The sequence below is a fragment of the Barbus barbus genome, assembly GCF_936440315.1.
Source record: "Barbus barbus genome assembly, chromosome: 38".
Taxonomy (NCBI): Eukaryota; Metazoa; Chordata; class Actinopteri; order Cypriniformes; family Cyprinidae; genus Barbus; species Barbus barbus.
In genome coordinates this window covers 21,346,198-21,362,570 of record NC_136716.1, presented here as the reverse complement: position 1 = coordinate 21,362,570, position 16,373 = coordinate 21,346,198, and the positions used below count along the sequence as shown (strand labels likewise).

General features: G+C 38.5%; 1 protein-coding gene across 2 annotated transcripts in view; it reads left to right on the top strand.

Moving 5' to 3' along the window:
- The first annotated feature begins 2,144 nt into the window (after positions 1-2,144).
- LOC306857592 (E3 ubiquitin-protein ligase rnf213-beta-like) overlaps positions 2,145-16,373 on the top strand; it is a 31,546-nt gene continuing 17,317 nt past the window's right edge. For both annotated transcript variants that reach the window (XM_079397611.1, XM_079397610.1), the window contains exons 1-25: positions 2,145-2,310; positions 2,930-3,700; positions 3,936-4,097; positions 4,260-4,426; positions 4,509-4,777; positions 4,863-5,107; positions 5,286-5,489; positions 5,594-5,807; positions 5,910-5,974; positions 6,058-6,217; positions 6,299-6,442; positions 6,671-6,769; positions 6,852-6,980; positions 7,160-7,319; positions 7,504-7,671; positions 7,755-7,904; positions 8,080-8,690; positions 8,790-8,949; positions 9,022-9,239; positions 9,380-9,523; positions 9,705-9,857; positions 10,015-11,206; positions 11,844-12,028; positions 12,144-12,293; positions 12,389-16,309. In XM_079397611.1, coding sequence (XP_079253737.1) covers positions 2,958-3,700; positions 3,936-4,097; positions 4,260-4,426; positions 4,509-4,777; positions 4,863-5,107; positions 5,286-5,489; positions 5,594-5,807; positions 5,910-5,974; positions 6,058-6,217; positions 6,299-6,442; positions 6,671-6,769; positions 6,852-6,980; positions 7,160-7,319; positions 7,504-7,671; positions 7,755-7,904; positions 8,080-8,690; positions 8,790-8,949; positions 9,022-9,239; positions 9,380-9,523; positions 9,705-9,857; positions 10,015-11,206; positions 11,844-12,028; positions 12,144-12,293; positions 12,389-16,309 — 9,813 coding nt within the window. In that variant the 5' untranslated portion in view covers positions 2,145-2,310; positions 2,930-2,957. The remainder of the gene's footprint in view (positions 2,311-2,929; positions 3,701-3,935; positions 4,098-4,259; positions 4,427-4,508; positions 4,778-4,862; positions 5,108-5,285; positions 5,490-5,593; positions 5,808-5,909; positions 5,975-6,057; positions 6,218-6,298; positions 6,443-6,670; positions 6,770-6,851; positions 6,981-7,159; positions 7,320-7,503; positions 7,672-7,754; positions 7,905-8,079; positions 8,691-8,789; positions 8,950-9,021; positions 9,240-9,379; positions 9,524-9,704; positions 9,858-10,014; positions 11,207-11,843; positions 12,029-12,143; positions 12,294-12,388; positions 16,310-16,373) is intronic.

The window sequence follows — 16,373 nt, the reverse complement described above, 5'->3', positions numbered from 1 at the left end:
GACTGATTGGATGCATGCAGTAGGCTATATATGCACACTTGGGCTTGTTTATTAACCAAGTAGCCTATACAATTTAAATGTTTTGAAAACCGCCAAACTGACCAAAAACTAGCCCAAATTGTGTCCACCTGCCCAAGCCAATATTCACCCGCACAATCAAATTCAAAACCGCCCAATCTGGCAACACGCAGGGACAAAATGCCAGACCTCTGCAATATTTTAATTGGATGACTATCTGAGTGAGCTTCTATATTAATCCAGTATCTCATCTTTAACTTGATCCTTCTCAATTCAAGAGGCATTTCTCCCATTTCTACTTGTACTGCTGTAATTGGAGATGATCTTATTGCTCCTCAACATATTCTAAGTGCTTGTGATTGAATCGCCTCAACCTTTAAAAGTTGTGATTTAGATGCAGAACTATACACCATCCTACCATAATCAATAACTGCTCTTATCAGTGCACAGTATATTCTTTTAAGAGACTGTCGACATGCTCCCCATTCAACTCCTGCCAAACATCTCATTAAATGTATTGCTTTTTTTCATTTCTCAACCATTTTCTGGATATATTTAGAATCCATCCACATTCCCAGATATCTAATAACTGACACCTGCTCTAATTGTTTTCCATACAATTTAATCTTTATAATTGGATTGATTTTTCTCTTTGTAAAACATATCACCTGAGTTTTAGATACAGAGAAACAGAAAGCCCATTCTCTAGCCCAATTCTCTACTATTTTAACAGCAGTCTGCATACACTTCTCCACATGCCCCACATTGCGTCCCCTTTTCCACAGCGCTCCGTCATCTGCATACAAGGACCTTCCTATACCCATGTCTATCTGTGTGAATATATCATTAATCATTAACTTGAACAGAATAGGACTACTGAGGTGTTGCATTCTCTACTGGATAAATCTGAGAAAAAGCAGAACCCACTGTAACTTGTATAGTTCTTTTAAACAAGAAACTCTTGATCCAATTGTACATTCTTCCTTTAATATCCATTCTTTCTAATTTTGATAGAAGTCCCTCTTTCCACATCATGTCATATGCTTTTTCAACATCGAAAAATACTGCTTAACTTGTGCCTTTCTTATTTCAGCTTCCAAGCAGAGCACAGAGTCCATCGTGTTTCGCCCTTTCTGGAAACCACTTTGGTATGATGATAAAAGGTTTTTCTTCTCAATGACATGCACCGATCTGCTCATTACCATACGTTCCATCAGTTTACAAAGATTCAATGTTACTGCTATGGCCTGTAGTTATTAGGTTGAGTATGATCTTTGCCAGGCTTTGCGATTGGCAGTATAACACCATGCTTCCAGTCAGCTGGTAACTTCCCTGATTCCCACACCTTATTAAAGAGGCTCAAAACGATATATAGTGAATCCTCTGATAGATGTTTTACCATCTCGTTGCAAATATCATCTCTTCCAGAAGTTTGTTTAACCCCTGCCAATGCTTTCTTCTTCTTTTTCTTTTTCAAATGTATATAATGAGTGGGTACTATATCATGAATCCATCTTCCAAAACGCATTTTGTTTTATCGTGAGTGACTACAGTATTAGTAGTCATTACTAGAAGATATGTTTAATTGTGTGTTACTATTAAACACCTCCCATGCAACTGGGAGAAAAAGCATGTCTTCTGAGTGGGTGGACCCTCGGACTCAGCTTTGAGCCACTCCCAGAAACAAAGTCCTTTGTTTTATTAAATGGAATACAGTAACTTCATCACTTTCATTCTCTCTATCAGTTTGAGGTTTTTATTTTTTTTAAGCTCATCATCTCTTGTTTAACTGCAGTCAAGAGAAGTTCTGCATTGTAGCAGTAGTCCTCAAGAGCTGAGATATAATTTTGGCCTAAATGAAGCTTTCCTTAAAACAGATACAAATATTAATTTATTTTTAAAAACTGCATTCCAATTAATATCAATCCAACTGCAGTTGGGTTGTTTTAATTAAATAATTATAATAAAAAAATACAGCTAACTAACAATAAAAAATCTCAAATATAGGCCCTAGTAATGCAATAAAACTATGCGTGGTCATGCAACGTCATCTTAAGGATAAGATTAATATTCATGAGTGAAGCTTTAGTTCGTTGTAAAGAGGGAACGGCCAGTGTCTAGAAACCAGATGCTGAAACGAAACCGAAAGTGTAGCGAATGCTATAAGAAGCCGCGCGGAGGGGGACTGCAGCGAATTGCTCGGTTTGATGACAGGAGTGATGACTATTCAGGGAGAGTGACTCTCCAAAACACGCATGTGCCATCTTTTAATAATGCCAAGGATCAATTCAGGTAAGTTATCGTGTATTTTGTTGTTAACAGACACTCTTTTTGTTTCAAACGAGGTTTATGATTCATCTTTTTTTATGTGCTGTTTTGAATTCTATATTTCACTCAAATTAAACACTTTTTTAGATTTCTCTTTTCGGGAAATGTGTGAGGTAGTATTATTAGCGAAGCGAGGTTATGAGGAAGTTGTTATTGATGAGCAGAGATGGTTATGAGATTGTTTTGAGCTGAGGAAAAACATAAAACCTTGTTATGAATTCGAGAAGATATGTCTTTGCAGTCATTGAGGCAATGCAATATTCTGTGATAACCATATTTTAACCGTAGTTTTCGCAGTAAGACCATAATAACCACATAAAATCATGGATGGCTCCTTAAGGTTAGACTGTGGTTGTAAAGCAGACTATGGCCTATGATTAAAAAAAAAAAAAAACAGTACTGCAACTACAGCACTAGGCCTACCTCCCTCACTTCTCATTAATGGTAGTAGGCCAATAGTAAAACAAAAAATAATTTTAATTTAAAAATGCATAAAATTGTTATATATATTTTTATATATTATACATACTTGTAAAATATCTTAGAGAATATTTGACACTTGAACCTCTTTTGCAACAAGCAGGAAGCCACAAGCTGTGAAACAATAGAAAATGAAGAGAAAGAGTGGAGGGAAAGGAAAAGCAGGTGCACAGAAGAAGGGGGCCCAAAAAAGAGATGGTAGGACATCTTCATCCAGAACACGTTCACAGAGCCAAACGACAGGCAAGCATACTAGTCACCCAAGCCCAGCCAGATCCAGAGGCCATGGAGAGCACAGCACAGGCACAACAGAGCCTGAACCGCTGAGTAAAGATGCTCAGACTCAAACAAGCCCAAGTGGGCTGGAAAACAAGAAGACTCAGACAGAGTCTGTTAGTCAAGCAACACAGCAGACACAAACAGAGCTCAATGGCAACACAGAAACCACAGAAGTGTCACAGCCAACAGAACTCAGTCCTGCAGATGTTAAGATGGAGGTGGAAACTGGCCGGTCAAGGATCAAAGGAAATGAAAGTGATGGAGAAAAGGATGAAAATGTTGAGAAGAAGAAAAGTAAAGTGAGTGAATCAAGGGAAACTACTGAGGAGACAAAAGAAAGGACCACACTCTCAGATTGTTGCAGAGAACAACAAGCAGAGATGGAGACAAGCAGAGATGGAGATAAGCAGAAAGATGCAGACACAAAGGAAAAACATTCAGGAGGAGATTCACAGAAAGACCAAGTCAAGTCAGGAACAGAAGAAACAAAATCATACGCAGCAGCAGCAGCAGGAAAGACTAAAGAATCTAAGGAGAAGAGAAATCCGACAGCAGTGAATCAGGACAGCACAATGGAAAGCAAAAGAGCTCAAAGGTTTGTAGCCTTGTGCTTATGTCAGATGTTTGACCTATGATGTATGACATCTGATGCATGCTTTCTATCTATCTATCTATCTATCTATCTATCTATCTATCTATCTATCTATCTATCTATCTATCTATCTATCTATCTATCTATCTATCTATCCATCCATCTATCTATCTATCGCTCTCTCTCTCTCTATATATATATATATGTAATTGTTTTTATTTTTAATTTTTTTTTTTAGAAAATCTTCACCCGTGAGGCATCCAGCTGAATCAACAATGTTCACCTTCTACATTTATGCTGTTCTGGATAAAAGATTCAGATTTAACAAAGTGTATGATTCCCTGGTGCTTGTTCCCCTTCAATGGAATCAAACTTTTAAACTTGAGATTAAAAATTTTAGGTAAATTTCTCCTTAATTTCTATTTTCATTTAATTTCCTATATACTGTACACAGCCTGTCAAATGCAATATGCATGAGAACATGTAACTGATGTTGTCATGAGATCTGTGTTTTGTGAAGTGTGAGAATATTTTATTGTCATGTTTTTTTCTTGTTACTCAGGGGCCTACGCCAGGATGGCTGTTTGATTGAAGCAACATTTTCAGTTCCCGAAAGCCATGTGAGGGGTTGCACAATACAATATATGTATGCAGTGCATCAGAAACAAACGCAGACCATGGAAATAGCAGTGAGACATGTCGAGATCCCTGCTGACAATACTTTGAAAGGTACCAAAATCTGAAAATTGTTTTTTGGACTATTTCCTGTACATGGTGTGGTAATGCCTGATCACGATACTGCATTTTACAGAACTTCACCTTTACGAAGGCTATATAAGCTGTTCAAACCCAGGATCTGTTCAAGATTGGCTGAAGAGTTGGTTTCAGTCTGAACAAAAAGACATTTGCAAAGGCTGGGAGACCTCTGCTCGTGTGTTTCTGGACAGTGTTTTTCACAAATGGCAGCCATCTAACCTTGACAGCAACAAGACATTTATACGACAACTAAATGATTACAAAAAAGGTTTTCAGTCACGCTGGGTGCAATTCCCTGAGGGCCTCACGCCATCTCCAATAAAAGTATGTGAGCATTTTAATGCTTTATTCCATTTAAGAAAACTACAGCAGAGTAAAATGACTGTAAGTGGGTTTATCTTTGTTATAGGTCTCAGATCTGATTTCTGCTAAACTGAGTATGATTTTGAAAGAAGATTCAAAAGGAAAAAAATCAGAGAGCTCAACTGGCATCAAATCATTGGAAGTGGCCCTCTCAGTGTTCCAGGTGTGCTGTGGCTGTGATGTGGATCTCGGCACAAAGGACTGGGGCAAACTCTGCCAAGTAGTCTCTGAAAGGACGGCTTCTTTTGGAGAAATGCAAACAACCCTGCCAGCTATACCTTATATTACCTTGTGAGTAAGGTCTATTTGAAAAAATCTGTGGTTTTAGAGAATTTGATTTTATTTGTTTCCCCCAATACAAAGTTTAAAGCAAAGGCTTTTCTACTGAATAGTTGTTATTGTTTACAGATTTAATGGGTATGCTTTAAAAGACACCACAATAATCATTATAATTTTGGTGTCTTTGCAGCACTGTGACGGGACTGATGAATCAATGTGCAAAGAAGCTGATCTCAGAAGTGGTGTTACTTGTTCCAGTCCTTCATTTACTGAGAAAGCCAGGGGCAAAGTCACATCCAGGATCAGTTAAGGATGAGCAGAGTTGGGCAGGGCTTGAAGGCATACAGTACCCATATTTTAGGGAAAGAATTAGAGATTTCCCTGACAAAATGAGGTCTGTCTGAATACTTTTTGGGGAGCACTTTTATTATCCAAATTTCATAATGAATTGAACATAAATATGAGAGATACATGATACATGTGTTTCTAAATTTGCAGGTTGGTCCTTCAGCTGATCAAAGATCACTCATCAATGACCAAAGATAATCCTCTCTTGTTGAAAAGCTGGCTTTCCATGGTTGCATTTGAGGACATCTCTGAATTTGCTGAGCTGACAGGAATTATTCCTGAACTCCTGATCCAGAGCATGATGTACAGAATGAAGGAAACTGAACAAAACACTGATTCCAACCACACAGAAAAAAACCTAAAGGTATTTGATTAAGGGCACATTCTGTAGCTTGTTCCACAGGTTTTGCATTTGGCACAGAGAGAACATTTTCACACCAACAAATGTTTGCTTTTTAAATTGCAGGCAACTGAAAAGGTTCTGAAACTCTTGTTGAAGAGTGTGGAGGAGGACAGAGAACGGTGTGCAAGGTTATTAAATGTATTTATTAAACGTAGTAAGCTTAAAACTTTGATATTAAGCAGGTATTAATGCAGAATTTCTTTAATCACAGAATCACCGAGTTCAAATCTGGCCCAATCCTTAGCTGTTGCAGAAGTGTGCACAAGAGTGTTTGCAAAATTGCTCGACTTGTCCCACAATACAGAGTCCCAGTGCTCTCATTCCAACTCCTACTTAAAACAGCTGAAATTCTTCATGATAATTTTTCAAAGGTACTGTATCATCGAGATCTTCTTGAGAGTAATTTTAAGGGTGGTATTGTGTCTCTGTAAGCAAATTATTTTATTTTTCAGGGTGGAGAGGAAATGAAACAAAAGCAAAATCAGCTCTTATCCATGCTTAATGAAATTCAAATGGATTTCAGTAAATGGAGAGATGGGCTGCTACACAATCCTCTGATGAAGGAGTCTAAAATTACTTACCCTAAAGAAATGCAGGTGTAGTAATCAGTACAACCGATCAACTTAAAGGTTATGCTAGACTTTAAGATTGTGAAACCTTTTTAGACACTGTTCTTCAAATTCTACCAAGAGATCAATTTGTGTCTTTTAGATCCTTTATCACCCAAATGTCTTTGTACTATGCAAATTGTCAGGTCAGAGAACTTGGTAAGTGACTAGATCTATAAAATAATAATTGTTGGTTTTGTTAATTCTTCTTTGTAGTTGTGGAATGATTTGTATGGGATTGAGTGTTCAATACCAGGCGTCTCTGAAAGCTGGAAGGGTTTATTAGACCAAGACTTGAGACTGAGACTGTCCCAAGTAAGATATAAACTTTATTTTAGAAGTATATACATTGAAAATTGTACATAATGTATGTCACCATCCTTCTTTTGTTTTTCAGGTCTCTGACACTGACAAGGTTGTTGTATGCTGTCTGGAGATGTCAGCAAAGACTATCGAGAATAGTCATGCAAACCTTCAGTCTTGTGTCAAAGAGATGTGTCAGGCTGCTGTTAAGAACCAGTGTAAGGTAATGTCAACTTTTCATGCTGAAAGAATTATAATTTTTTTTTTTCTGTATTGTTGTACTGAATGTGTCACTCTCTTGTTTTCTGTTTAGAAAAAAAAATATTGGTGTATTTGTAAGTACATTTGTACATCTTGTTTTAGTACATTTTTGTATTAGTTTTTTTTTTCTTTTTCTTGCAGGCAAATAAGGAAAGAGACCTTTTACACCATCTTTTTGCCAAGTCCATTTCATGGCCTGTTGTGTCCTCCATTCTTGTGGAGTCAGCAGCTCGCTTTGGAGAGAATCTTGAAGGTCGTCTACTCGACCCACAGTCAGCAATCAACTTTCTCTTGTCTCAAGGTACTGTGACCAGTTCTTATAAGTTTCATGGTTTTAATATAGGTTTTAATATAGACTAACAACAAAGTGAATAGTCAGAGAAAGAACACTTGGACACAGTTTAAGAATCTGTCATGTATATACATGAATACCTTAGGGGCAGCAGTTGTTCTTTAACATTGTGGCTTATGTTTAATTTTTACAGACAAATGGAATCAGTGGAAGTTGGAAGATGATGCCAGTCGTTTAATAGTAGATTCTGTGTCATTCTTGGGTTTTCTGATTCAGACCCTTTGTCAGGGAAGTATACTCCTAGGCCACCTTAAGACCATCCTTAAGTCTAAAAGTCAATTTCAGAAGCTTTACAACCAGTGTAAGTGTGATGCATTTAGTATCAATACAACTTATAGAAGACTCATTAAGCACAAGCTTATTCATCATTTTGTTTGACATTAGATAAGAAGAACAACAAAGAAGAGAAAATCTCAATCAATGTGTCAGAGCTACTCAGTCAAAGAGAAGATGACTTGAAAGCCTTTGAGAAACAGAAGGAGTTCATGACCAACCTTATTAATATGATGGGGAAGATTACTGATGTTGTAGATGGTAAGGAAGTTACCTTTGGACAGGGGTTTTTCAAACGTTTTGATACCAAGGATTGCATTAAATATAAAAACATTTGTCAAGTCTTTTATGAAGTTCTCTGAAGATTTAGATAAAATTATAATGTTTTATAGGCCTGTATATAAAAAAACAATATATAATAATAATTTTGCCTCAGTACCAGAGGTTTCATCCCTTGAAGACATGGTCAAAACCAACCTGCAAATGATAACTCTGGAAAAACTGGTGGAAGTGCAGACATATTTCTCTAAAGAGGATCTTGACAAAAACAACACAAGGCGAGTGCTATTCTACAGTGTTGATCCTCAAGTCCTAGACATGGCACGGGAGATGCATGAAGTGAAGACCAGCGACCTCCTTCTATCTTTATGGCGAGAAAAGGCAACAGAATACTGTATGCCTGGTCCTTACCTTTTGTCACTTACTGACGTCCATGACAGTATCTGGAAGCCTTGTCTCACTGACTTCCTCAGCCTTGGTCTACGGATTGCAGATGGAGACGCTTGTTTTAAAGAGGTTGACCAAGCTTTGAAATGGTGTGGGGACAGGGGTGAAGGAGATCGTTTAAAGAAAGAGCTTACTTTGATGGCCACTATGCTGAAAAGCCATCAGGGTCTGGATGAGAACTGGCCAGAGAATCGTCTCAATCAGATTCAGGAATACAGACACCTTTACCATGCTGCGGAATCTGCTGAGGTCATACTGAAAATCAAAGATAAATTGAATTTACAAGGAGACTTCAGCAATATTCATAGCCTGATTCAAGTGGTAATGAACCAATCATTATTGTGATTGTCTTATATTAAACATGTATGTATGTTTGTTTAGAGTTGAACATTTTATTCTTCTATATATATATCTATATAGAGAGATGACTCCTTCAAACAAAACACTCTGGGTTCGCTGAGTGGTGACCTCATCAGAGCCAGGCAAAAACTGGCAGATGTCAAACGTGACCACACAGTATGTCTGAAGGCATTTTTGGAAAGTGATACTCTGATCAAATGGGTCAAAACGCAAATTCCAAGTAAGATTTTTTTATCTGTTTTATAGTGTTGTAGTGTGGAAAAAAAATTAATATTTAATATGTTTCATCTAGGTTTAAGAGAATTGAAAACCTTTATGGAACTGGCCTCAATTTCTGCTGGGGAGAATGATGCAGACATCGATAGGTTAGCCAGTTTCGAGACTGTTGTGATGGGCTATGGCCCTTTGCTTTACTCACTACCAAAACATGCAGGATTTAAAGAGTTTATTGACTGTGCTAAGCAAGTATGGAACGTCCTTGACAAAGATAAGAAACTCGTGGATAAATTGGTTAGTTTCTGCAAACAATTAACTAATACAATAATTTTATTTAAATGGTTCTGTACACCTCTAATCTTCCATTTAATAGGTGTTGAATTATGCTTCTTTTTAATGCAATTTAAGACTTTAAATTTAAATCTTGTATACAGGTAGACTCTAGGCGGTGGTTGGATTGGCTGAAAGGTTTAAGGGAGACTCATGGCTCTGTTGAGCAATCGTCTTTGTCCATGGCCTCAGATATCAACATTGGAGGCGTGTATCATGTGGGCTGGCCTGAAGATTTCAATGGAAAAGTGAGTAGATACCAGTATAAAAATGTTCAGTGCTTAAAATCAGACTTTTTTTCAACATTTCCACAAAAATGTTTCTTTAAATCAGTTAAAATATTCCATTAAGCAAACATGTCGTGTGACAGGTAAGTTTGTGAACATCTGTTTAGTAAAATAACAGTGTCTTGTTGTGATATGTTTGTAGACAGGTTTGGACAATGTCTTTTGCGTGAAGGTGACAAAGAATGAACAAGAAAAGACATACAATCTTAATGAACTCCTAGAGCTGCAGAATAAGCTCATGCTGATGTCTTCAAAAGGGGAGCATGGAAGGGAGCAAGTCAACAAGTTTACTCAAGTAGGTCCATTATCACAATTGTCCACCAGCCAAGAAATATTAAACTGTTGATGTCTGAAAACATAAAGTTCCAATAAAGATCTCTATATTTGCGTCAGATTATTCAAAGAAATTGGCATTAGTTTTGTGGAGACTTATTTCTATTTTCATCTTGTAGGTTTTTGAAGGAGTCCAGAGGATGGGCCGCATCCTCCTTCAGTTGCGCACATCGGGCAATATGCTATTTCGAAACTGGGGGGCACAGATAACGTGCAATGACCAAGATCAACCCTGCATTCAAGTTAGCTTCACCCAGTTGAGCAAGTGTGTTGCATATTATGGTGAGGTTGAAGAGGAGCTTCAAAAACTGTGTCGCTCTCTGGAGAACTTTCATAAAGACTGGTGTAACCACTTATCTAAGACACGCTCTCAGTACTACGCACTGAATCATTACACCTCAGAGCAAATTGTTTTTCTTTGCGAATGGATCAACAGCATTAGCATCAAAAGGAAACCTGTGCCACAACAAATGTGGCATCTTTTGACTCCTATTAAACCAGATTGTAACTTAAATGACATAAGAGAGGCCTTTGAAAAAGCAACGGAGACAAAATCTATGGTGCAAGATGACATGGCAGAGGAATCGGTACAAAACAGTGATTTTGACCTGCCTTTGAGCTTCAGTTTACTAGATGTTGGTACTGAATGCTTAGAGGACCTGTGGCAGCAATTTAAAGAGAACATGTCCAGGTTCCTTACCAACTATGTGGATCTCGAAACACTTGGACGTTTCCTCTCCAAACTGTCTGACATTAATCAAATGCACATTAAACGCAAGATACCTTCTATTCTACAAGAGGGAAGGCCAAACCTTGTCCAGTGCCCTGTTGAGGAATTGATTAGCACAACTCTGTCTTTTTATACAGAGAGTCCAGAGCATCCTCTTCCAACAACTGATGAGGTATTAATGTGCCAGGAGACAACAACTGAAGAGGAGGTGGAGATTTTCCTCCGCCGATGTCTGGGATCCCAAGGCACTGCAAGCAATCATCAGAAGATATACACGCTGCTCAATCCAGGTTCATTGACTTATGATGTGAGCGTGACACTTGTGAAATGCTTTGAGACACTAGAAAGGAGTGCTGGGCCTCATTACCGTCTAGTGATGGTCTGTCCTGTAAACCAGGATAGATATGTTCCTTCCTTCTTCAGCAACTATAAAGTACAAACAGGTCTGAGTATATCTACAGAAAGAATTAAAGACTATCTTCGCCATCACTTCCGTATCCCATCTGAGCTTGTTCCCTACTCAGAAGTATATCCAGGACAACTATCTGTCTGGATGATTTCATCCGAACGTCCAGCTGTTGGTATGTTTTAGATTTTTGATATTTAAGTCAACATGAACAAAGTGGACTCTTTTAATTTTTTTTTATGCATTTTCTTGACTTGATGTGCATGATTTATTGGTGCATGTTATTGAAAAAAAGAGTGTTTTATCAAGCTGTAATGCAACCCGAATTCCGAAAATGTTGGGATGTTTTTTAGATTTGAATAAAATGAAAACTAAAAGAATTTCAAATCAAATTTGAAATGACCTCATTTAGTGGATAAAAGTGTAAAATTTCTCTGTTTAAACATTTGTTATGTCATCATGTTCTATTGTGAATAAAATATTGGCTCATGTGATTTGAAAGTCTTTTATTTTTCATTTTATTCAAATTTAAAAAATGTCCCAACATTTCCGGAATTCAGGTTGTAATTTGCTTTGCCATTGCATTTGAAGGGGCTTTATTTTCTGGGCTGATGTTATGAATCCCTCTTATTTTTAAATCCATTTCCTCCAACCATCTATGTGCCCTAAAAAGTTGTCATTGAATATATCACGTTGTGGAAGTAAAATAGGTTGTTTCATGTTGTTAAATACAGTATGGTGAAATTGTTACCAAACATTATGCTGATACTCTTTTCTATTTCTTTATCATTTTTTTCCTATTATTGGTGCAGGGAAGTCACTATATGTCAAGCGTCTATTTGAGCAGTTCAAAAAAGCGTTTACAACAGCCACCTGTCTAACAATCAGACTCATCGAGCCCTGCGTTGACATGGATAGATTTGTCCAAACCCTGTCTGAAAGACTGGCTCCACTGAGAGAGCAGGACCCTGTGCTGTTGCACATTGATACTGCAGCAGTATGTTTTATAAAAAAATATATAATTTTTTGCTATACCATAACATGCACTATTATATACAGTACTAACGGTGGGTCACTAATAATTTGTCTTACTACATTTCTTTTTATGTCAGTTACGTCATGGCTTGGAGGAATTCCTATTCAAATTACTCATTCTAGGATGTCTTAGAGACAGCAAAGGAACTACATGGAGGAGAAATGCAGCTCACTTGGTGGCAATTGAAGCACTTCAGCAAGATCAAAAAAGTCAAAACCAGATGGAGGTGCAAACTTTTTCCATTTTGTTAACTTTTTGCTCATTGAACAACAGCTGAGCTACAGGCATTAACCAGTTTTTTTTTATTGTTTTTTTTAACAGATAACCAATGGGTTTTTGCATGCACTTCCTACTATCTTCTGCAGACCTCCTAAAGATGTCAAAGCTTTGGAGATCAAGAGAAAAAATGGGGGGTACACATCTTTAGATCCACTGATGGATAATGAAGAGTTTAAAAGTGAGGCCATTCAGAGACCCTACCAATACTTGAGAAGATTCAACAGGAATGTGAACTTGGACCGTTTCAAGTATCAAGCTCAGTCTGTAATAGGTGATCCGGTTGACTGTCTCCATCATCTTTTATTAAACTACGGCCTGAAAGACCCATCATGGGCAGAATTAAAGCACTTCACTTGGTTTCTTAACCTGCAGCTTAAAGACTGTGAGAATTCATTGTTCTGTGATCCAGACTTCCTTGCTGACAATTTAAGTGGCTTCAAGGACTTCATAGTAAAATTCATGATTCACATGGCTCGAGACTTTGCCTCTCCATCCATTGACATCTCTGATCAGAGCCCCACCTTTTTCTCTGAGAATGAGGATGAGGAAGATATCCTAGCAAAACTATGTATTAGAAAACGATGGGAGAATGAACCTCACCCATATATCTTTTTCAATGCAGACCATTTCACCATGTCTTTCTTAGGATTCCATGTGCAGAAAATTGGAACAATTCTTAATGCAGTTGATCCAAGAAGTGGCAAAGTGTTAATGGGAAATGTGATGACACAAGAGCTCTTTTCAGACATTGAGCGACAAAGAATTAACCTTTCTGAGAACTTTGATGACCTGTCCAGAGAAGACAAGATTCGAAAAATGTCCTTTGTTGTTGGTGCCAAAAAAGGCTGGGAAAAAGGAAAATTTGATCCAGACCCTACGTATGAACTCACTACTGATAATGTCATGAAGATGTTGGCTATTCATATGAGATTCAGATGTGAGATTCCAGTGATCATCATGGGAGAAACTGGCTGTGGGAAGACGCGGCTTATACGCTTTCTCTGTGATCTGCAACGTGAAGGCAGAAAGGTTGAAAACATGAAACTAGTCAAAGTTCATGGAGGTACTACTTCTGAGGTAATCTATAGGAAGGTGCAAGAAGCAGAAGAACTTGCTCAGAACAACCGTCAAAAATATGAACTTGACACAGTTTTGTTTTTTGATGAAGCCAACACAACCGAAGCAATATTTGCTATTAAGGAAGTGCTATGTGACAAAACTGTACAAGGGTACCCTTTGAAGAAAAATTCTGGTTTGAAAATAATTGCTGCCTGTAATCCATACAGAAGACACACACCCAGAATGATTGAGCGCTTGGAGCGTGCTGGGCTAGGATACAGAGTCAAAGCTGAAGAAACAGAGGATCGCCTTGGTAAAGTTCCCATGAGACAGCTTGTGTACCGTGTGCACCCTTTACCCCCAAGCATGGTGCCCCTGGTATGGGATTTTGGACAATTAAGTGATTCAGCCGAGCTCTCTTATATCTGTCAAATTGTGCAGAAACAAGTGAGAGATCATGAACTGCCCTGTGCATGCCAGAGTGTGATCACAAAGGTTTTGGCTACCTCTCAAAGATACATGCGCAGACAAGCAGATGAATGCAGCTTTGTAAGTCTTAGGGATGTGGAGAGATCAATGTGTGTCCTAGTTTGGTTTTACAACCACAAAGTTGATCTTTTTCCAGATTGCCACAGGAAAGAAACTGAGCTGATGACCTTGAAGTGCTTGGTGCTTGCCATAGGTGTTTGCTATTACCCATCACTTGAAAACAAAGGGACATACCTAGCAATTATGAGCAAATGCTTTCCTTGTCCATTCAACTCCAGAGAGTCACTGAAGCAGGAGATAACTTCATGCCAAGACTTTTTTCTTGAGAAAATCCAAACAAGAGATACAATTGCCAAAAATCTGGCTTTGAAAGAAAATGTCTTCCTCATGGTGGTCTGCATTGAGTTGAGAATTCCACTCTTTCTGGTTGGCAAGCCAGGGAGCTCAAAATCTCTTGCTAAGGCTGTTGTAGCAGATGCAATGCAACGTCAGGCCTCTCACTGTGACTTATTCAAGAAACTCAAGGAAGTTCATATGGAGTCTTTTCAATGCAGCCCTCACTCAAGCCCTGAGGGAATCATTGGAACCTTTCGGAACTGTGCCCGTTTCCAAAAAGACAAGAATTTAGATGAGTATGTGTCAGTAGTTGTTCTAGATGAAATAGGACTTGCAGAGGACTCTCCGCAGATGCCACTGAAGACATTGCATCCTCTTCTAGAGGATGGATGCATAGACAGTGATAACCCACAGCCACATATGAAGGTTGGATTTGTTGGAATCTCAAACTGGGCTCTCGATCCAGCAAAAATGAACAGAGGTATTTTTGTGTCTCGTTGGGACCCAAGTGAGAAAGACTTAGTAGAGACGGCAGAGGGAATCTGCTCATCCTCCCATAACAATCTTCTCAAAATCAAGCACCTCCTGCCAAAGTTGGCAAAGGGCTACCTAGACATCTGTGAAACTGACGTTGAACAATTCTTTGGACTCAGAGATTATTATAGCTTGGTGAAAATGATTTTTGCAACAGTCAACAGTTCAGATCAAGAACCATCTGACAGTGAGTTGGCAGAGGCTTTGTTGAGAAACTTCAGTGGACAAAGGGATGATTTTAATCCTCTTGATTACTTTCGGGACATCTTCCAGAACATTGACGTCCAAAGGCCAAGTACACTTAAAATGATTGAACAAAATCTTGACCGCAACAGTGACAAAGAGTGCCGGTACCTTCTTTTGCTCACAACTAACAATGCTGCTTTGTACATTATCCAACACCACATTTTCTCCAAGGAGAACTATGCATGCCCTGAAATAGTCTTTGGATCAGGATTTCCCAAAGACCAGGAGTATGCCCAGATATGTCGCAATGTGAGTAGAATAAAGGCATGCATGGAGACAGGTCAAACAGTCATCCTACTGAATCTCCTCAATTTGTATGAGAGCCTGTATGATGCCTTGAATCAATACTATGTCTGCTTCAGCGGACAGAATTATGTTGACTTGGGACTTGGTTCACATAGAGTAAAGTGTCGAGTTCACAAAGACTTCAGACTGGTTGTAGTGGAGGACCAGGAAAAAGTCTACAAAAAGTTTCCTGTTCCACTTAAAAACAGACTGGAGAAGCACAAAGTTGATAGGAGTACGGATTTGACTCCCTGGCAGCACAGAGTTTTGGAAAAACTCAAACAGTGGGCAGAAGACTTCTCAAAAGTTCATCAATCCACTGAAGCAAAATTCAACTTATCGGATGCCTTTGTTGGGTTCCATGGGGATGCTTGTGCCAGTGCACTTCTGCAGGCTTTAGAGAAAATACAAAAACGGGGCCATGATAAAGCTGCTCAAAACAATGAACTCCATTGCATTCCCAAATGCGATAATGAAATCAGTGAACCAAGCAAAGATGGCTCTAATATTAATGTGGACAAGGATGTATACATGAAGAAAGAGGAAAGTGAGGCTCATCACATTGATGAAGACGAAGATGTGACAGAGTCTCAAGAGGAAATGAACAAATTTCTTGATGAGGAGGAGGTGGAAATGGAAGGAGAAGGTGCCTCAATGGAAGATGACAACAAGGTACAGGATTCAGAAATTTATGAAGACACTGAGACTCTTGGAGATGCTTCTGAACTTGTGAAAATGGATGATGAAGATCCTATTGACATTGAGGCAAGAGACAGCTTGGACTCAAACAAAACCATGGATGAAGAAGAGCAAGTCTACGAAACAGCCAAAAGCCTTCTCTTGAATTGTGCCTCACCAGACTCTGTACTTAGATTAAAGTATTCCGAATTTGGAAATCAGGAGAAAGACAAACTTCAGAGAATGTATTTTCATCAGCAAAGCCATCAATCTCTCAGAGACCTATTAGACAACCATCTGAAGAAAAATGATCAGGACAAGAACAGATTCTTGGAGGTAATGTTTACTTTTGTAGAACTTTCCCAATGTACGTATTCTTGTTAAAGATTTTAAGCAGCAT